At 40.5% G+C, this 22,443-nt stretch overlaps 1 protein-coding gene across 14 annotated transcripts in view; it reads left to right on the top strand.

The window, feature by feature from the left end:
* Positions 1 to 22,443, top strand: part of ICA1 (islet cell autoantigen 1) — a 150,514-nt gene that overhangs the window by 96,551 nt on the left and 31,520 nt on the right. For all 14 annotated transcript variants that reach the window (XM_030822148.1, XM_030822140.1, XM_030822151.1 and 11 more), the window contains 2 exons: positions 7,897 to 8,022; positions 9,350 to 9,448. In XM_030822148.1, the coding sequence (XP_030678008.1) occupies positions 7,897 to 8,022; positions 9,350 to 9,448 (225 nt within the window). The remainder of the gene's footprint in view (positions 1 to 7,896; positions 8,023 to 9,349; positions 9,449 to 22,443) is intronic.

Below are 22,443 nucleotides of genomic sequence, written 5' to 3'. Positions count from 1 at the left end.
TTCAATATTTTCATAGTTTGAGTTTTTTCATTTAAGTATTTAATTCATCTTGAGTTGATATTTTTGTATGGTGTAAGGAAGGAGTCCAGTTTCAGTCTTCTGCATATGGCTAGCCAGTTATCCCAGCACCATTTATTGAATAGGGAATCCTTTCTCCATTACTTGTTTTTGTCGACTTTGTTGAAGATCACATGGTTGTAGGTGTGTGGCATTATTTCTGGGCTCTCTATTCTGCTCCACTGGTCTACGCGTCTGTTTTTGTACCCGTACCATGCTTTTGCCTTATATGCATATAGGCCCACAGAGAAATCTAGCCCTAAGAAGTAAATTGAAGCTTCTTTTCATGATAGGCCATTATTAATAATTACCTGTTATTGGTAATTAATAACACCAATATGCTGTTTTGGTTACTGCAGCCTTGTAGTATAGTTTGAAGTCAGGTAATGTGATACCTACTGCTTTGTTCGTTTTGCTTAGGATTTCGTTGGCTATTTAGGCTCTTTTTTTGGTTCTATATGAAATTTTAAAATAGATCTTTCTACTTCTGTAACGAATGTCATTGGTAGTTTCATAGGAATAGCATTGAACCTGTGATTGCTTTGGGCAGTATGGACATTTTAACAATATTGATTCTTCCTATCCATGAGCATGGAATATTTTTCCATCTGTTTGTGTCATCTCTGATTTCACTGAGCAGTGTTTTGTAATTCTCACTGTAGAAATTTTTCACCTTCCTGGATAGCTGTATTCCTCAGTGTTTTATTCCTTTTGTGGCTATTGTGAATGGGATTGCATTGTTGATTTGGCTTTCAGCTTGGTTGTTGTTGGTGTATATAAATGCTGATTTTTTTTACAATTGATTTTATATTTTAAAACTTTGCTGAAGTTGTTTATCAGATCAAGAAGCTTTGGGCAGAGATGATGGGGCTTTCTGGGTATAGAGTATTATTATCTGCAAAAGGGATAGTTTGACTTCCTCTTTTCCTATTTGGGTGCCTTTTCTTTCTTTTCTTGCCTGATGGCTCAAAGCTAGGACTTCCAATGTTATGTTGAATAGGAGTACTGAGAGAGGGTATCCTTGTCTTGTTCTGGTTTTCAAGGGGAATGCTGAGAAGAAACATTTTTTCAATGAGGTAAGAATATCGTTGAGGGGAGACCAAAAATAGATCCTGAAGTCTACTGTTGGCTGCCCACACACATGTGTGGTGCACACACATTCACTTACACAGACTTCTTTGCATAATAAAATATGAAAATTTCTTCTGCCATGCGTGGATGCATATATGATAAATGAAGTAACATAAATTGTTAATTAAAGGAAGTGTTAATTAAAGGAATTCAGCACAATTCTTGGTTATTTGGCCCTCGAGAGGTCTTGGTTCATCAGCCTCGGATGAAAAGATCCTCTTTTAATGAAGCCAAATAAATATCTGACCTTCTGTTTTGGGGTGTTTGTTTGTTTGTTTTTGAGACAGGGTCTTACTGTCACCCAGGCTGCTTCTGGAGTGCAGTGGCGTGATCACAGCTCACTGCTGCCTCGACCTCCTGGGCTCAGGCAATCCTCCCACCTCAACTCCCTGAGTAGCTAGGACTACAGGCAGGTGCCACAAGCCTGGCTAATTTTTGTATCTTTTGTAGAGATATAGGGTTTTGCCATGTTGCCCAGGCTGGTCTTGAACACCTGGGCTCATGCAGTCTGCCCACCTCAGCCTCCCAAAGTGCTGGGATTACCAGTGTGTGGCACTGCACCCAGCCTGACCTTCTGTTTTTGAAGTGGCTTCAGATAGGCTGGCTTAGACTTTCTCTTGTGGCACCTGATTAAAGGCCAAAAGAAGTAATTGATATATTCAGTGATCTTAAAATTTGCCCTGAATGCAGGATGTTGCCTCAGGGGAAAATAGGGGTAAACAGATCAAGTTAATGACGGAGGAGTATTAGAGCTGATTGGGGAAAAAGGCCAAGGTTTCTGATGTGGTCTGAGGTGTCCATGAGAAGTTGATGTGAGTAGAACTGGCTGGTGGAAAGGCAAGCTAGACAATAACATCAAGTCTGGGGTAGTCAGATACAGAAGAGTCATCCTCCACACCCCAGCATTCAACCTCTCATCAGGGTCTGCTTTGTCTCTTAAGTGTCTTTTGGATCACAGCAGTATTTTCCATAACCAGCATCACTATCCAAATCTAAACTACTAACATCTTTCCTCTTGACTCCAGATCTATTCTTTTTTTTTGAGACGGAGTCTCGCTCGGTCACCCAGGCTGGAGTGCAGTGCAGCGATCTCGGTTCACTGCTACCTCTGCCTTCCAGGTTCTAGTGATTCTCCTGCCTCAGCCTCCTGAGTAGCTGGGATTAAAGGCACATACCACCACACCTAGCAAATTTTTGTATTTTTAGTAGAGATGGGGTTTCACCATGTTGGCCAGGCTGGTCTCAAACTCCTGACCTCAGGTGATCCGCCCACCTCAGCCTCCCAAAGTGCAGATTACAGGCATGAGCCACTGAGCCCGGCCCAAATCTATTCTTATCTACCTTCAACTCTCTCCTTCAGTCCATCTCCCACTGCAGTGAGTAATCTTTCAAACTGAAAATAGGATCCTCTCTCTTCCTTGCTTAAAAGCCTCCAGTGTTTTTCTGCTATTCCAGGATAAAAATTAAAATCCTGAGCACACCAACAAGGCGCTGCTCCAGGATGTGCCCCAACTCACCTCTCTGCCTCATCTCATCCCACCCTCCTGCTCGTTCTGAGCAACCCAGCTACACTGACCTACTCTCAGCTCTAGGACCTGCCTTATTGTCCTCCACCCCACGACCCTTGCACACACCTTTCCCTCCAGTGGACTTCTCTCCCTCCTTGCATAGTTAATCATGCTAGTCCTTCAGAGTAGAGGTTGAGCACCATGTCCTCGGAGGACATCCTCTGGGTCAGATTCCTTGGTCAATCCTTCTTGAGGGACTATGTGGTTTTCCTTCTGAGCACCTCACTCAGTTCATAGTTACACCTTCACTGATCTGAAATATACACAATGGACTATCGATTCCATTTGTGCCGACTGCTACCAGCATATAGAAGATACTCAGTAAGTATTTGCTGAATGAATGGATTTAAGGGCAGAGCTATCTCCTATAAGAAGATATAAAAATGAGAGTAGAATTGTTGTTTTATTTTGTAAGGTTAATGAAACTCTTAGAAAAATGCAAAACTACTCTCATATTATTGGTTGTAGAATAATAAAGACCTTTCCACTGGATAGAAAAGCCAGATTGAACTGAAAGTACGAATAGCTTTGGCTTCACCATGCGTTGTTCAATTTAGGGCTAAGAGTTAGAATTTCAGGTTAGAAGGACTAAGTACAGCGAAGTGCCCTGATGTTTTGCCAGTCAAATCATTGCTCCTTTCTCTGGTAAACGGAATTGCTGTGGCCTTAGCAAGACAGAACCCAGACTAAGGAGGCTCTAAAATACATAGCCATTAGACCAGGCGCAGTGGCTCATAGCTGTAATCCCACCACTTTGGGAGGCCGAGGTGGGCGCATTTTCTGGGGTCACGAGTTCAAGACCAGCCTGGCCAACATGGTGAAACCCTATCTCTACTAAAAATACAAAAATTAGCCAGGCGTGGTGGCGCAAGCCTGTAATCCCAGCTACGAGGGAGGCCGAGGCAGGAGAATTGCTTGAACCCAGGAGGCAGCGGTTGCAGTGAGTCAAGATCGCACCAGTGCATTCCAGCCTGGGTGACAGAGCGAGACTCCATCTCTAAATAAATAAATGACCATTTCCTACAACTTGGAGAATAAGCGAAGATAGGTGGGGTAACAGAAATAAAACTAAGAAATAAAGGGTACATTTATTTGAGTGAAGAAAATTTTAAAAGGGCCTTGAAAACCTCAGGAGCTCCTCAAGATATTTATGTAATAGAATATAACTTATCTAGGGTTGAGAGGAATAATAATCAAGACATTTGTCACTTAAGTGCATCTGGAGGCATATAAAATTAGACTCTTGATAGTGGCCTATGCTTGGCTATGTCCTTGGTGTTTTAACCTCAGGCTTCAGGCTGGAAATGTGTTTTCTAGAGCAGACATGGAGCACAAAATATTAAATGAACTTTGCTGTATTCAAAACGCCCAACAGTGTAGCATCCTCCTTGTTTGGCAGGGAAAGGGCTCAGCATTTGGAAACTCAGCAGTGCATTAAGTATTTTAATAATCATTGTTGACATACAAAGCATATGGCCTTTCAGAATCATTGGGTCAAGTGTTGAAGTTGTCTTCTAGGTTTCTAAAATTACCTTACAAAATTCAAACAAAATGAAATTAGGGTACATTTCAAACTACACTAATTCATGAGCTTTGTGTTATAAGCAAGTGAAATAAGTTTTCTCCTAAGATATAAGAGAATCTATGAGTAACTGATTATATTAATGTAAAGGAAAAAGCAAAATTCACACCCCTGCAGAAAAAGTTAATTTGCATTTCATTAGAAAATCTAGAGGTTCCATATAAGTAGGCCAGCCTTACGAATACCTTATATTTACTTTGTACCTCCTAGTCATGCCTAAGACCCACCTCATATATGCCATCATTTCAGAAGCCTTCATTGTCTGTTTCCTTACAGTTTATATCAGTTGTTTATAACCACAATAATGCTGTGAAATAAGCAACCATAACACTTAATGGCTTAAAACAATAAGCATTTCTCACTGCACATAAGGCTATGGTAAACAGAGCCATTCTCGTCTTTGTGGGCTCACTTGTGTCTGTGGTCAGCTGTGGGCAGGGAGGTCCTCTGCTGATAATGGCTGGGCTCCCTCACGTATCTCAGAGTCAGCTGGTCAAAGACTGATCTGCTGGGACAACTGGTCTCTCCTTCTCATGTCTGTTGCATGCATATGTTTCTCACCCCACTCCAGCTGGTCAGCCCAGTCATATTCTGATGGCCATCTCAAAGAAGCAAGAGAGAAAGTAGAGACAGGCTAGCATTGTTTTGTCAAGCTTACAGTTTCATTACATTTGTTAACATCCCATTGACCAACGCAAGTCACATGGCCGAGCTCAGAGTCAGAGTAGGAGGACACTACAGAGTTACAGGGCAAAGAATGGGAATACAGGGAGGCCATTAGTTAAGGCTTTAATGCCATCATTCTACAACCCCACCCCCACTCTGTTCCACCACCAGCGTTAATCATTTCCTTGTCTGTGCTGCTCTCTGTTCCTCTTAGTTCTATGTTTATAATTTCCCCATTCTATTATAATATAGTGGCTAACTTGTCTGTCCTCCTTAAGAGATGAGGGGGTCTTTATGCTATGTGCATTCATTTATAAATATTTATTGACTCCCTGTTATGTGCCTCATTCTTTTACAGCTTTATAGACACCCTAATTCCTAGCATTGGTCCTGACACACACCAGGCACTCGGTAAATACGTATTGAATGAATACATACTTGAAAGCTCCCACTCCCGTGTGTATTTTCTTCCCCTTCGAAGGAAAAGGCTGAAGACAGATACCTTTCAGGACCCCAGTTGAGGCAGCCTTCCTGGCCAGAGCAACTGATGACCAACACAGGGATCTACAGTGAACATCTTCCCCTCCAGACTTCCCCACTTCTGCACTCCAGAAATCAGGTTTTCTTTTTCCTGCCTTCCTATTCCTCTCAAAGGGAGGCAGGAAATCTCTAACACTTACTCATCCCAGACTCTTTTTATAGTCAGAGCTCCCAAGGAATTTAAACTACTGGCTCTTTGCTCCACAGTGGAGAACTGTCCAGCTCATGGTATGGTCAATTTGAAAGGAACTGGGTGGCTACTGTTCTTTGATCTTCCCAGATCTGTAGACCAAGAATACAGAAGAATTCTTAGGACAGTTTTGACATAGCTATAGACACAAGATTCTATTCATACAGAGTATTAATTCTTTCTATCAGTGTAGTGTTCAATGTATTGCCTCATTATTTTCCAATTCCGTAGAATCCTTCAGGGAAATCTTGTATTTCTGGGTAGAATCATAATTCTGAGCTTCTTGATTTTCCAGTGAGTAGTCTAAGTTGCTTAGGAGGCAGAATAGCATGGCTTTGGAGTCAGGCTGGCTAATTTAGAATGCCAGCCCTGCCCATGAGTAACTTGCCCTGATGAAGCCTCGCAATCCTCATCAGTAAGAGACAGTAATAACAGCAGCCAACACAGAATGATGCTGACATGTAATAAGTCAATTGTATTCACTGTTAGATTTAGTATTATTATATAACATCCTATAATTTTATGCATTGTGAATATGTTCATATTAGTGGTAAAAGTGAATGTTATTTTATGTAAAATGATCTATATATTTATTTTTATTAGAAAATAATATCATCACTTCTTAAACTACTTTAAAGGTTATACTTTAAAATGCATGCAAATACCTCACCTTTTGCAATGGCCTGAAAAATGTCTTTATTCAGCCAACAAATATGTGTTCAGTACCTGCTTTGCACCAGGTTGCTAGGCAATATAATGATGAACAACGTAGACATTGTCCATGCCCTCCTGGTATCCTGTGATGAAAGAATTATTGTTAATACATCAGTGTTACTTCCAACTCTCAGTAACCTATCTAGTATCTATAACTTTACGATGATCTGAGATAAATTAATATTTGAACTCATCACACTGAATGCACTGAATATGTACAGCTTTTTATATGTCAATCATACCTCAATAAGGTGGTTTTTGAAAAATTGGCTGGTTTTCTCTAGCCAAAATATGATGTGTTGACACTATAGATTGAAGGAAGCTGTAATTTTAACTTCGTATTTTTTTTTGTTTTTTGGTTTTGTTGTTGTACGTTTGTTTGTTTGTTTGTTTGTTTGTTTTTGAGACAGGCTCTCACTGTCACCCAGGCTGGAGTGCAGTGGCACAGTCTTGGCTCACTGCAACCTCCACCTCCCACACTCAAGTGATCATCCCACCTCAGCCTCCCCAGTAGCTGGGACTATAGGCGTGCACCCCCACACCTTTGTTGTTGTAAAGATGGGGTTTCACCATTTTGCCCAGGCTGGTCTCAAACTCCTGAGATCAAGTGATCCACCCGCCTCAGCCTCCCAAATTGTTGAAATTACAGGTTTGAGCCACCATGCCCAGCCTTGACCTCACAATTTTCAATGCAGCTGTATCACGTTGTAAAACTTTCTATTTTGTGATGAAATAATGTGTAAAATAGATGTTTCTGAATCTTTCCCTGACCTTCACTCCATCCCCGAATTCCTGTACGGTTCAAGGATCGGTGGAGGATTACTAGTACACATTACTCAATAGTAAAAAGTTTCATCCATGGGAATAGTTTTTTTAGGCTGTGTCAAAATTCCCTCCTACGGGATCTTAGATTGGATCCTGGAACAGAAAAAGGACATTAGTGGGAAAACTGGTGAAATCCAAATAAAGTCTGCAGGTTAGTAAATAGGATTGTATCAATGTAAATTTCTTTGTTTAAACAAATGTAGCACGTTCTATAAGATGTTAACATTAGGGGAGGCTGAGTGAAGGGTATGCAGGAACTCAGCTTCCATAGACTGTAGGAAAACGATGGAGCAAAGCTGATTTCCTCACCACCCTGCTTGTCTCCAGTCTTCTCCCAACCATGATCAGTTTGTGAATGCCTTGAGAAGAAAGGAATTTTAACATTGACTAAGAAAAATAGAATTAGGATGACAAGTGTGCTATAAAATCATAATGTGCAGTACCCTCATTTGGCCCCTTTGGAGGTAAAGAATGGATGTTGTAACATATTCCCATTTGTCTGTAATTTTCAAAAGTGTTTTCATATATGAAAGAGAAAAGGCCTGCTGTTGGTCTCATCTCACCTGCAAATTTTACCTACTTAAGGGTTAGGGTGATTCAGAAATTCCTCTTTATTTTCATAGGTACAAACACAAGTGCGCCTTGCAAAAAAAAACTTTGACAAATTGAAGATGGATGTGTGTCAAAAAGTGGATCTTCTTGGAGCAAGCAGATGCAATCTCTTGTCTCACATGCTAGCAACATACCAGGTAACAAAGTAATGTTTATTGCAATAAACCAAGGATGGCACAAGGTTTAAATAACATTAAAATGGTGTTTGAGCTAAAAGTAAGCTTTGACCATTGTGAAGTTCTGAATGCCTTTCCATAATTTCACTTCCCACATCTCTGCCTTCTAGGGTCCTACAGTTTAATCAAACCAAATAGTAGCTATTCCCTGATATACCATAATTTCCCACTTCTCTACATTTACTTATGGGGTCCCTTCTACCTGGAGTGCCTTTCTCCTCCATCCGTGCCTTTCCAAATTCCATTCTTTTTAATGTACCAGACAGAATGTCACACCTCTTTCAGTAAGCCTCCTCTGAACTCACTTAGCATTGTGTCTGTCCATCTCGTGGCATATCTTTCTCATCAGGTTGTCAGTATTCAATGCATTGTTTTTGTTTCCCCTGATAGCCTCTGAGTTCCTTCCGGATAACACTGTGCATCAACAATGCTACTGAGCACCAACCGAGGGCAGGATGCAGAATGCTGGATGTTGTAGGAAATATAACAATTAAGACCAGGGCCGGGCACAGTGGCTCTCGCCTGTAATCCTAGCACTAGCACTTTGGGAGGCCAAGGCAGGCGGATACTTGAGGTCAGGAGTTCGAGACCAGCCTGGCCAACATGGTGAAACCTTGTCTCTACTAAAAAAATACAAAAATTAGTCGGGCATGGTGGTGGGCACCTGTAGTTTCAGCTACTTGGGAGGCTGAGGCAGGAGAATTGCTTGAACCTGGGAGGCGAAGTGAGCCAAGATCGCACCACTGTACTCCAGCCTGGGCAACAGAGCGAGACTCCATCTCAAAAAAAAAAAAAAAAAAAAAAAAATTAAGACCAGATTCCTTGTCTTCAAAGAGCTCAAAGTTTAGGAAGAATCTGGAGATAGTGAAGTCTATTTTTCTATACCTCTAGGACAGAGCAGAGTGTGCTAAGTGAAATAAGTTCTAAGAAAGCCAGTGAGAGCTTAAAGGGGGAGAAATAGAATCAGCTAAGGGATCGCAACAATAGATCGTTAATTATTTACCCTGGGTTTTGGAGGATGGATCAGATGAGAAAAAGAGAATGGAGAGGAGAAAGTCCCAGGTGGTAGGAGCAGCGTGAGTTCTGGGAGGCAGCATTTGGGGAAAGAGGGAGGCATTTAGTTTGGCTGAAATACAGAGTGTAAATGGGGGCATAATGGGAAACATGGAAATGAGTTAGAATCATGCTTTAAAGAATCTTCAGAGCTACAGAGAGTCATACTTCCCGGGGGCCCAGGACTAGAACTGGGCATTCAAAACATTAATAGCTTTACTGTCTTTCTTTGCAGACCACTCTGCTTCATTTTTGGGAGAAAACTTCTCACACTATGGCAGCCATCCATGAGAGTTTCAAAGGCTATCAACCATATGAATTTACTACTTTAAAGGTATGGAAGCTAGAGAGGCCACTAGAAAATCTTGAGAAAAGTAAAGTTTTGTTTGTATCACAAGCAAAGTCCATTGCAGAAAGCATCATTATTCCAGGACTCAGAATGCTGAAAAGAGAACTATGCCCCCAACAGAGTCTTTTTCTTTCCTTTTTTTTTTTTTTTTTTTTAACTGTATCAGGATTCAATACAATGAGAATCTACTGCAATCCAAAAGCACAAATTGAACCTTGAGATACATGTTCCTGGGAGATGAATTGTGGTGAACTTGAGTCTAATAATTGGTCCTGCTCCTTTAAAATACTTGTTTGACATTGCTAAAGGGGAGATTGTACAAGTCCCATAAACTCAGTTACTTTTAATTATTATATTCAAATATCCTCACTTGAGAAGGTATCCTCCTTTCCTCCCTTCTGAAATGTATCATTTTATTCTGAGAGTATTATCCAACATAAAATTGAATTTTTCTGCAAGACTACAGCAATATTTTCTAATTGAAAAAGCAGTATTAAACTCAATGATTTTTCATCTCAGAAGGGATACATGCACAGTGTCTGATTCTCAGTATTGGATCTGCACATGGAGTGTTTTTCTCTCTAATGGTTACAAAGGATGAATGCATATTGAGATAAAGAAGTGATTTTGGTTCCAAAAGGATTTTAAGAATCATGAGAGAACAGTGGGTACTTCATTGCCAGGTCATGTCTTTGAAAGAAAAAAACGAGGCATGAACTAGCTAAAGTTCACCCTGAACTTGCCTTGCTCTTTATTGTTCAAGCAATTTGTATGTGTTTCATCACATTGCTTGACAAGACATTAAAACATTAAAATGCATTTTTTTTGCCTTAAATCACTTTTTTGATTTTGAGATGTGTATAATGTCACTGCATATATACAGGTACCAAAAAATGCTTTAAGACCCTGGCCCTTAAAATGAAGGTTCCAAGAGGAACCCAAGAAAGTCCACTCACCTTGTGCTGCACCTGACCTGGCTCCAGACAGGACACCTGGCCAAAGAATTTTTTCCTCATTATCCTCTCCCAGCTGGCCACCGCCCATTGATTGGCACTAGCTGGCATGTTGCATGGTGAATGCATTCAGAGTGAGCACTGTTTTGCTCTGTCAACTATAAGCACTTGAGGGGAAGGACCTTTTATTTCTTATGTATCCTCTTTTGTCCAGCCAAATGTTTTGTACACAGTGCGCCCTCAGCCTTCCCCTTCACACTGGCAATGTTACCATTGTTGGTAGGGGCTTCATCATCTCTGATTTACTGCACCTTCAGAAGCAGGCATTTTGACCAAGGCAGATTGGTTAAAAGTATAATGCACACTATTCACAATTCTTATACTGGCCTGAGCAAAATCCCATGGATTTTACTCTTTGATAAAGCAGAGGCTTTTAGGGTTTAGGGCATGAATGTGCATTGGGTTTTCTTTTATATATCATTTCAAAGGTTATCTGTCTTTTACAAGACAACTGTACATTACATACACCAACCAGTTGGAAGATGAAATGATGCCTACCCCAAGTATAATTCAGAAGAACTTCAAGCATGAGTTAGTTGCATATAAAGTACAATGTGAATTCATGAAATTGAAGTTGTGCCACAAGCATGGAAGAACCCATATGTGTATCCCTGGCCTCCTGTGCTGAGGAAAATATGGCTCCTTAATTTTTGCTACGACATTTATCCTGCAGAGAGGATCAAGCTGATTATGTTAGAGCATTTCTGGGCAGAGAATTTAGTGAAAGTTTGACAGCAGTGATTCAGGACATACTTACAAATATTTTGGGCAGATGACTATCTGTTAGCTTTTACATCCCCAGAGCCTTCCTTAAATTATGGTTTAAGTAATAGTTCATGGTTTAATTATAATATAATCTTAGTAGGAGTAATAATATATCTGTTAAAGTATAATGATGGTATGGTAATATTAAGAATAAATGTTCAGAAACCAACCAAATAAACTGTACTTTTGTTCTTTTGTTACCTCTCTAGAATGGTATTCATCTAGGCTTTCAATAGTGACATATTACATTAGAATCTCAAGCTGATAGGTAATTATTAGGTTGGTTCAAAAGTAATTACGGGTTTTTCCATTACTTTTAGTGGCAAAAACCACAATTACTTTTGCACCAACCTAATATTTTTCTTTATGTGGACTCAAATATGATATAATGGAATCCTGTTATGACACAACTCACTATTACATCGATATAAGTATGTTGCATATTGTTTTGTATGCCACAAAACATGACGATGAAAGCCATTAATACTTTATGTATCATAGTAAAATACAAGGATATTGTGTGACTTCCCAACCCTCTTGCACCAGTATTTTTCATACATGTCCTGTGTTTATAAGATTTGTATTTTATCAAGTCATCTTTTCATATATATAATTTTATTCTGAATGGCACTCTGTGTTGATAATGGCCATTTTGACATTTAAGTAAATATTTCCACGATTAATTTATTCTGTTGATTTACCTAAGCAAATAGCCCCTGAAATGCCTTTTGGGACTCTGACTGGAAAGAAAACATTGTCTTTAGAGAGGGTTGCCAAGCTCTGTTAATGAAAAGCAAGCCATTTGTTTTCTTTGCTTCAGGGTGTATTCTGAGTGTGTTGGTAATTGTGCCATTGCAGCTGTATTTCCTGACTGTTAGTTTTATGCTTGATGAAGGATGATAATTAATGTGTTAAACACTTGGTGCATCCTGTTTGGGGGGACAAGTTTTTTGCTACAGAATTACAGAGATATAACTCATGCTCCAAGAAGTACAAAGTTTTACTTCTACTGAACCTTTCTGTAAGAAATATAATTCTTTTACAAAATAATTTTATTATAAAGATGAATTGAGTATTTACCTCATACTTGAAAAATATCCAAGTGACTGTTGTGATATTTTGTTGTAATGTTTTATGTGACAACAAATATTGCTTTTTTACCCAAGCCTGATATAATTATATTGATTCTACTTTTACTGACATATTCCTTCATCATTTTAATTTTTTTATAATAAATAGATTTTTGTAGCATTTTAACTTTATAGTTTAGCTTTGAAATTTAATATTTAAAAAATTTTAATCTGATAATTATAACAGCTCAAGTTTAAGGCAGAGAAACTATCTTCTAAGTGGTTTCCAATGGCGAAAGCAATTCCCTGATCTTGTATTTTCACACAACAAACATTTATCAATTCATTGAAATGTTACTACACACATATATATATATATATTCTGCATGAGTTGTAATTAATATATTTATTTTATATTGATGCTAAATCATCTGGGACTATCTTTCACATGGTAGAAATTATTGAGTCATGGGGCTAGGAATGGAATGTTACTAGCCAGGACTTGAAAACATGGTCGCTTTTCTAGAGAAAGTAACTTAGACTAAGAGTTTATGGCATTTTAAAATACTAAATGAAATTCTGTCTTGTTAGGAGAGCAGTACCCTATCTTAAATTACCAACAGTTATTAGATGTGGTGGTCTTTGCTTCATCTTTCGAGGATGTCATTTACTTTCACATTTCTCCACAGATCCAGAGCAGACATTATCAAGGGGGAAAAAAAAGACCTCATAAGTAGAGTGACTTTTCCCTGGAAAATCTGACATATATCAGTGACCATTTTCCCTCCATCTGGCATGCTGGCAGCAGGTTGAGTTGGGTGTCGCAGTGAGCGTTGGGCCCCTCGCAGCAGTGGACATACTCATCCAGGGGCATGTCCTCCTGCATTTGTATTTTTAAGGAGATCAGAGTGCCTGTATTTAATGAAAATGGCCAGTAGTAAAGTGGATTCCTGTGAGATGTCTCGTTCCAGTGTTTTTGGAGGAAAGCCAGTTTTTTGACTTTGCTCTTCATTTTCTCTGGTTTTGTGATAAAACAAAGTATGTAAAAGCACAAGCTCTGGAGCCAGCCAGTCCTAGCTTTAAGTCTGGCTCTGCATGGTGGTGGTAGTGAGAGAGGTGTGAGTGGTTGTGAAAGTGGTGGCAGTGTTTGTGTTGGTGATGCTGGTGATGGCAGTGGTGGTGACAAAGGAAGTGAAAGCAATGGCAGCAGCAGTGCTGGAGGAGGTGGTGGTGGTAGTGGTGGAAGGGGTGATGGTGGTAGTGGTGGGGGTAGTTGTGATGAAGGAGATAATGGTGGTGGTGGTGGTGGAAATGGTGGTAGTGGTGGAAGAGGTGATGATGGTAGTGGTGGGGGTAGTGGTGATGAAGGAGATAATGGTGGTGGTGGTGGTGGTGGTGGAGGAGGTGATGGTGGTAGTGGTGGAAGAGGTGATGGTGGTAGTTGTGGGGGTAGTGGTGATGAAGGAGATAATGTTGGTGGTGGTGGTAGTGGTGATGGAGGAGATGGTGGTAGTGGTGGAAGAGGTGATGGTGGTAGTGGTGATGAAGGAGATAATGGTGGTGGTGGTGGTGGTGGAGGAGATGGTGGTAGTGGTGGAGGAGGTGATGGTGGTGGAGGAAATGATGGTGGTAGTGGTGGGGGTAGTGGTGATGAAGGAGATGGTGGTGGTGGTGGTGATGGTGGTGGAGGAAATGATGGTGGTAGTGGTGGGGGTAGTGGTGATGCAGGAGATGGTGGTGGTGGTGATAGTGATGGTAGTAAAGGAGGTGATGGTGGTAGTGGTGGGGTAGTGGTGATGAAGGAGATGGTGGTGGTGGTGGTGGTGGTGGTGGTGATGGTGGTGGAGGAAATGATGGTGGTAGTGGTGGGGGTAGTGGTGATGAAGGAGATGGTGGTGGTGGTGGTGATGGTGGTGGAGGAAATGATGGTGGTAGTGGTGGGGGTAGTGGTGATGAAGGAGATAATGGTGGTGGTGGTGGTAGTGGTGGTGGAGGAGATGGTGGTAGTGGTGGAAGAGGTGATGGTGGTAGTGGTGGGGGTAGTGGTGGTGAAGGAGATAACGGTGGTGGTGGTGGTGGTGGTGGTGGAGGTGGTGATGGTAATAGCAGTAGTGAAAGAGATGAGTGGTAGTGGTGGTGGTAAGGGTAACGGTAATGCTTGTGGTGGTTGTTGAGATGGTGGTGGCAGTGGTGAGGATAACAGCGATGGTAAAGGCTCCAGTAATGACATAGTGCTGGTAATGGGGATGTGCTTACTATGAATTCTGTAGTAGATCCAGAAGACAGCCATCTGAAGCATCAATACAGGAGAGTTTGTTGGGGTTTCTAGGTTACGTTACTTTCTCACTCTCCATTTCACCCTAGATTGTCAGTTTTATGTGAGTTTCACAGGTGAGGCTATGAATGGCAGTGGGACAGGAGGTCTGGCCAGATCTCACCCCAGGGTAACCCAACCCACCCCCTCCCTGGCTTTCACAGACACTCTGGCAGCTCGATTCCCAAACCTGTCCTTCAGCTTTGCAGACCTTGGTCTGGGCTCACAGAATTCCCACCAGGGATAGAAGAGGGCTGGGAAGCCCTGCAGGCAGGAAAGGCAGTAGGGCCTCCCATCTCTGCAACAGGGCTAATTCTAAAAAATGCAATTTGGCTTTGGAACTCGATGTTGATCTGTGCCAAGATTTTAACGCTAAGGAAACCTGAATTTGAAAACATAACTCTGAACATGTTCAAAAATAACCATTGAAACAGATGTGCCCATGTTTCCTCCTTTCTCTCTTGGGGTGTAGGTCTTAGCATTGTTAGATGGAACATCATTCTAGAGACCAGAATGCTTTTAGCTTTGAAAATTCAAAAAACATCCTTTTCTAAATTTTGTTTTTCTCAAATTCGTATGCCTCGCAGCCTTCTTCCACCCACCTCCACATTTCTCAGTTAATCACTGGAACATTTACCAACCGGCCACATGGCTCTGTAGTTACTTGCTTTGAAAATAAAGCCATAATAGTTTTTATGAAAATTGGGTAAATATCCCTGCAATGCTATTTTAGTTACTAGTCCCAACAAGACAATTACATATGGCGAGCATCCAGGATATCCTTTTAGGCTTTCAAGTTTTCTCTCAGTGTCATTACTTTACACAGCCTTTAGCAAGGCTGTTTTTTTCCCAAGCTGCTCCAGGCCAGATCATTGGAAACAAAATTGGGATGCATCCAGGTCACCAAGAAAGGAGAGAGTGGAGGGTCTGACCAAGGCCACCACTGAAATCTGAGGGGGACGAGCCAGAGTGTGGCTTGTCATTTGTTCATCCATGCCTGATGGCGACTGGCATTGGTTCTCCCAGGCAGCTGGTAGCTCAGGCCTTCACAATGGCATGTTGCTTCTCCATCCCCCACCTCTCTCATTCCCTAACTCCTCCCTGAGGGGAAAGGGAAAAATATTACTATTGTGTGGGTAGGTTGTCTGGGCCAAACGCTCTGCAAAGGGTGAGGTGAAATAATGTCTAGGAGAATTTGTCACACAGTGTGCCAAGGTTGGGATTGTAATTAATAATACTGCTAGGTTCAGCACTGACATATAGAAAGTGAATATATTTCCTTTAACCCTCAAAATAACCTTGGAACATTGGATATACTCGTTCTTGTTTCCCTGTTTCAAATGAGGACACAGAAACTCGGAAAGGTCTAGTCGTTTGCCTGGGCCTGCATGCCCATTGTGCAGAAGATTGGGAATTGGGATGCTCCTGCCTTCCCCAGCAGGGCCATGCACTGCTTCCCAGGGGCACTTCTGGCCATGGGTCAGGAAGGGAGGAGGAGGAAGCAGAAGTGCCATCTTTAAAAAATACAGCTGCAAACTGTCAATTAAAAATAGCACTTTGAAGTGTTTGCTTATAGGCAAAAAGCATGATTTGTATGTCAGTCCTTCAGATACCTGGGAATGTATGGCTCTTCTTTTAGAGTTTGGGATGAAGTCCTCTCGATCTCCCAAACACCTCATATTGAAGGGGAAGGTCACTACATGCTGGCTTGGGTATTTAATACCATTTCTTAACCAGTTGTAGAATTTTTAAGACCCAGATTCAAATATTGCTTCTACCTGTTAATAGCTGAATGGCCTGAAGCAAGTCAGTTCACCTCTCCAAGTCTCCATTTTCCTGTCAGGAAAGCAGGAATACAAGGTTTATCTGGGTTTTCTGAGGATTAAGTGAGATATAGAAAACAGAGAGCACAGTACCTACCACAGGAGGAGCACTTCAGACATCTAATGCCCTTTAGAGCTTTAAAAGTCATTGATAAAGCAAGTTTTGAGTGCTTGGTATGAGCTTGGTACTGTGTAGAAGCACCCTCTCAGTTCATCCTCACAACGTCACAAGACACATACTCGTCATTACCTCCGTTGTTCTCATGGGTAAAGCAAGACCTCCAAGGAGTGGAGACCATGTCCACAGCACTACGTGATCCATCTCCAAAGTCCATTTGTTTCCAGGACAGTATGGTGCCTTCTCATTATCAAGTTTCCATCTTATTTTTAAGGAAGAATATTATCTATCTAGTTTATGATTGTGATTATTTTTCTCTAATTTTACTTTTTCATACAGTACATTTCAAGGTTACCTCTAGTTACAGAGTAATAGTGTTTCTTATATAGTGTCTTTATAAATCTGTAAGTGCATGGTGAGGGCAAGGGAGTACGTATGTGCTAAATGTCCATGAATTTTGTGGCCAATACACATCACTGTGGCCTCTGTTTTTATTTTCATGTACTTCTAATTGTATAAACATACATATACACATACCCAACTGAATTCAGCACTTTTTAACCATGCCCCACTATTTTGAACACTTTTATTTTTTTTTTATAGACAATTACTTGGCACCTTCATATGTATACAATATAATTAATGGAAAGTAGCGTAAGAAAATTAGATGTCATAATTAAAGGCTAGAGAAGATACTACTCAGTTGTCAAAGTTAAACATTAAATTTAGGTTATTAGAACTGGCTGCTGGCCTTGTGTCTGTGAAATTTGTTTTGCTAAGTAGTTTTGCATTCATTCAGATGAATGTTGCTGTTGCTTTTATTTTCCTAATACAGGAAGTAGTAACTCCCATTATTATATTAAGCTGTTTCCTTTCTAAGACACTTTTGCAAGCTCGATCTGCGAGTTTCCTCTGTCACACTGATCTTATATACTACTGTGTGTGTGCTTCCTGAAACCATTTAAGCATCGATGGAAATTATTAGCATGTTAGTGTAGCCTTAACAGAGAAAAGTTACTTAGTCTAAAAACATTCTTTCCTCCACAAAGAAACTTTCAGTCTTGTATGACTCTGTGTGCTGCTAATACACAGCAATTTTCATGAGCAATTTTAATGAGAGACTGAGTGGGTTTCGGGTTTAGAAACAATGTTTTTGGAGTTTTCATTTCTGGACATGGATTCAAATGTGGCTCCCATCAGCTAGTAACTGGAAATAATAGTTCATCTGATGGCCGCCTCATCTATACATAGTCAGACAGGCCTCTTAGATTCATTTTGCCTGAGCAGGTGTTCATGTCACACAGAAAATATTGTCGCCCCTGACTTCTATGCATTCTATAGGGTAAAGCATTTCAATGGAGTTGTGGACTTCAAAATAATTTGAAGAATTCACCTCCACCTTCTACCCCTAGTTGAGCCTTTGTGATCAAACCTTGGGGAGAGCAGTCTATAGAATATCCTGTATCTGACAGTCACACCCAGGAACTAATTTGGGGGGATGAATGGGGTTATGATTTTTTTTCCTCCATGATCTTTTAATGTTCCCCTTAGCCCCTTTATATCTTCAATATATACCATCTTTTGTAAGAAACAAGTTCCATATGTGCTATTGTTTTTTTCCTTGCTGTATCAAAGAGTATTTAGCTTTGTTTGGTCTAAAAATTCTGTCTTGGTGATGTCCCTTGAAGATGTCCTGAAATTGATTATGGTGATGGTCGTACAACTCTGTGAATACAGTAAGTCCTCACTTACTGTCATCAGTTTGTTCTTGGGAAACTGTGACTTTAAGCAAAACAATGTATAATGAAATCAATTTTACCATAGGCTAATTACACAATCAAGAGTTAAGTTCTTATGATGTAACAATTTATGGTCACAAAAACATCACCAAACTTCTAAATAAAGACCCAAAACACTTCTAATATTTAACATTGAAATAAATCTAAGTTATATGTACATTTAAGAAAGTTTTAAAAAAAAAGTAAGATAATTCTTTACCCAATTCTTGGTGGATCAGTGAGTGACGGGGAGTCAGAGTGGTAGTGGGTTAAATTAAGGAGTAAGTGTTGGCAAAGCAAAAATTCTAAGGCACCGCCTACCACCAGGCAGTTCAATCACAATCACAAATACGGTGGGCTCACCGGGTGCTGTTCTGTCACAGTGTTTATTGTCATGCTTCTGTATGATTATATACTTGAAGGATTTTTTATGATAAATATTATTCATTTGTTCATTTTCAAAACTGCTTATTCCAGTTCAGAGTGGTGGATGGCGGGAGCCTATCCCAGCAGCTCAGGGCACAGGATGGGAACCAGTCCTAGACAGGATGCCACCCCATAGCAGGTCGCACCGACACACACCCCCACAGTCATTCACACTGGGACCATGTAGAATCGCACATTCACCTGACTTGTGTAGCTTTGGGATATGGGAGGAAGCTGGAGTGGAGCCAGGAGAAAACCCACTCAGACGTGGGCAGAATGTACAAACTCCACCCTGACAGTGGCCCCGGGCCAGGAAATCCATTTTCTTTTCTCATCAACATTATAACAAAATGACATTATTCAAGGACCTACTTGCTGTGTACTACAAACCATTGAACAGTATGGTGAATTCTAAAAATGGTGTGAATTCTATGGTATTTGAATTATAGCTCAGTTAAGCTTGTGTGTGTGTGTGTGTGTGTGTGTGTGTGTGTGTGTGTGTGTGTTCCCCTTGGCTCAAAATTCTAATATTTAATAAACAAGTCCATGTGCTCAGTATTAATTTTGCTTGTGGTTTTGTAAACCTTTTCAAATTACTCCCCTGAGCCTTTGAATTTCCTAGCTAAAGAGCTCTAGTTTTTTTAGTGTAACCTTATGTACATGCATTTATCAATCAACAAGTACATACTTAGCACCTCTCTTGAACTGCAACAGCCAAATTGTTATAGGAATAATAGTAATAGTAGGAAGAGAGGAGCAATTGCCACAGGAATTATTAATAATAATTTTAAATAGTTGGAACTACAGCCATTCTGTTGGGAGAAGCACAATAGTGACTTAACTGTGATTGTGATGACAGGGAGCCAACAATTGAGTCCCTGCTAATGGGCCAACAGGGGAAGGGGTTGAAAGGAGGAGTGAGTGGTTTACATTACAAAAGGATTGTCTGAGAGCTGCTCAAGTGTGGTTATGAGGGGAGGTCAGGCTGGAGACAGAAAGGATGATAACCGTGGAGCTGTCAAGGGCATCTCAGGGGTTTAGGCAAGAGCTGTGGCAGCTAGACAGGGCCGGCTGAGAGCAGACATGTCCTGTCCCTGCCTAGCGTTGATTGATAAAAAGGAAACACAATGAGAAGATAATTGAGCAAACCAGGAGGCCTGGACAAGTGTTACAAAATTTAAAAGTGAGTCTTGGGAGCCATCAGAACCTTGGCTGAAAATATTCCTGGCTTCACTTTGACCAGAGTTGGACCATTTTGTGGGGGAATAAAACTACTGAAAGCGTGTGTGTGTGTGTGTGTGTGTGTGTGTGTGTGTGTGTGTGTGTACATGAATAAAATGCTGTAATTGGCAGATCGATTGAAAAGAGTACATCCTTGACATCTATTGAACTCCTTCCTCCTGGCTGCACATATACTAAACACACACACACACACACACACACACGCACACACGTGCCTGACTTACTGGAAGCTTTGGGGTATATAAAAAAATCATGAACATCCAGACTGCAGTCCATATTCCAGTTGTCTCATTTGTCCTGACACTGCCCTTTGTATCATTTTCCCCTCCAGTGCAGGCTGCAGCAGCCAAGGATCATGTATTGCATTTAGTTGTCATGCATTAGGGAGACAGAAAGAGCAAAAGATGATGATGGAATAAAATGGGGCAAAATGTTAAATATTGATGAATCTGGGTACAGGAATGTTCTCCCCATGTGACCCCTGCTGACCTCTTTATCCCAGTCTCATAAGACTTGTACTCTTGCCAACTATACAGCAGCTCCAGTGGCATTCTTTTTGTTCCTCAGACAAACCAAGCTATTCCTACCTTTGAGCTGTTGACTCGGAGCTCTCTTCTCCCTGAGCTTCACGTGGCTGGCTCCTTCTTGTCATTTAGCTCTTAGTTGAAATGTCACTTCCAAAAGAGGACATCCTGCTAACTGGGGTAATGACCCAATCACTTTCTATCCCTCTGTTTTAATTATCTGCCTAGACCCATCGCTAGCTAATAATTTTGTCTGTCGTGTTCACCGATGTATCCAAGGCACCCAACAGCACCTGTCATTGGGTGGTGCTCAAAAACTATTTGTTAACTGAATGAACTAATCTAAATGTCCAGAAATAGGAGTCATTAAAAATGATGTCAGTGCCTTACGGATGTGCTTTATGCAAGAAAATGCTTCAGAACTCCAATCAGGGGACATATAAACAGGGAAGACCTGGGTTCTACTTTAGAATATTGGTGAAGGAATGCACACTTTTATATTTCAGTTTTAATATTAACTGCCTAAGGTATATAAAGTCTTTTTTATATTCTCTAGTCTAATAAGCCTTTTTAAATTATGAAATATCTACACAAATTATATTGGTTAAAAGGACTACTGTCTCTCTATATATTTATTTTATATATATATATATATATACACACACACACAATGATTCCAATCATACAAGTAGTGTGAGTATGAAAAAAACAGAAAATATATGAAAATAATCATCATTTTAAGGATATGGAATTATGAGTAATTTTTACTTTTTTATCAAACTTGCTGCATGTGGTTCTATTATGTTTCTAATTTAGAAAATATTTTACAGAGACCAAACATAATACAGGATAAATACGATCAAATATTAATAAAACTGAAGTGCAGTTTGGATATGGAAAGACTTTCCTGAATTTGGCATGCTTAGTGAAGCTTTGCAGAAAATACTGGTAATTGATCTGGACTTTGAAAACACTCATAGGATTAATGAGGATAAACCAATAGAGCATTTTAGGTTAAAGAAGCAGAATGAACAAAGACAGGAAGGAAGAAACTAGCACATGGGAGACTATGAGGAGACCATCCTAATTGAAAGAAAGCTCATGTTTGGGGGATGGTAGGAAGCAAGTTGGGAAAGTTAGGCTAGGATCCCATTTTAGAAGATCTTCAAAATTGGTCAGAGAGGTCGATATTAGAAGTGGAAAGAAATAAGGAAGTTCTTGTAATAAAGAAATACGCTGGTCCTTCTCAAGAAATAAGATTCTTGAAGGATAACATGATGACGTGGGTGTTTTAGGAAAATTACTTTGTGCAGAGAGAAACAGAGCAGGCAGTTTGGAAGTGTGACACCAGTATCCATCTGGTGTCCATGGCAGACACCAAAATCAATCACAGGTCTGCTCTGCCGAGACACAGGCTGAGAACCATCTTCACTGGCCCTCCAGTCAGCCAGTACTAATCAATCAGAATTGGCCATGAAACCTGACTGCCTCCTATGTGTGTCAGACAAGTGAACAATAGGCAGGAGAAGGACAGGAGAAACAAGGTGAAGGCCCCAGGCTTATGACTTGGATTTTAGTAGTTCTGAGAATATAAGAAGGATAAGTATCCTGAGATGTTTATTTTGTATTTGTAGGTTTGTATTTTAGTTAGGGCCAAAAATAGAGATCTTTTTGTATAACTCGTTATTCAGTTCTAGAAATGTTTTGCTTTTTCTTTCAGGGTCATTGTCACTGGTATACAGTTTCTAAGCACTTGCTGTTTAAAAAAAAAATTAAATATTTAGTTAACCTTGAAAACAGTAACTCCAACAAATGATGTGCCAGAAAAAGACTCTCACCCATTTTAATCTACAAAGATTTGGATGCACCTGCTCTGTCCACTCGTGGGAGTTAGGTTGTCAGAATAT

The sequence above is a fragment of the Nomascus leucogenys genome, chromosome 11 (genome assembly GCF_006542625.1).
Source record: "Nomascus leucogenys isolate Asia chromosome 11, Asia_NLE_v1, whole genome shotgun sequence".
In the NCBI taxonomy this organism is placed as follows: domain Eukaryota; kingdom Metazoa; phylum Chordata; class Mammalia; order Primates; family Hylobatidae; genus Nomascus; species Nomascus leucogenys.
This window is presented reverse-complemented; position numbering and strand designations above follow the sequence as displayed.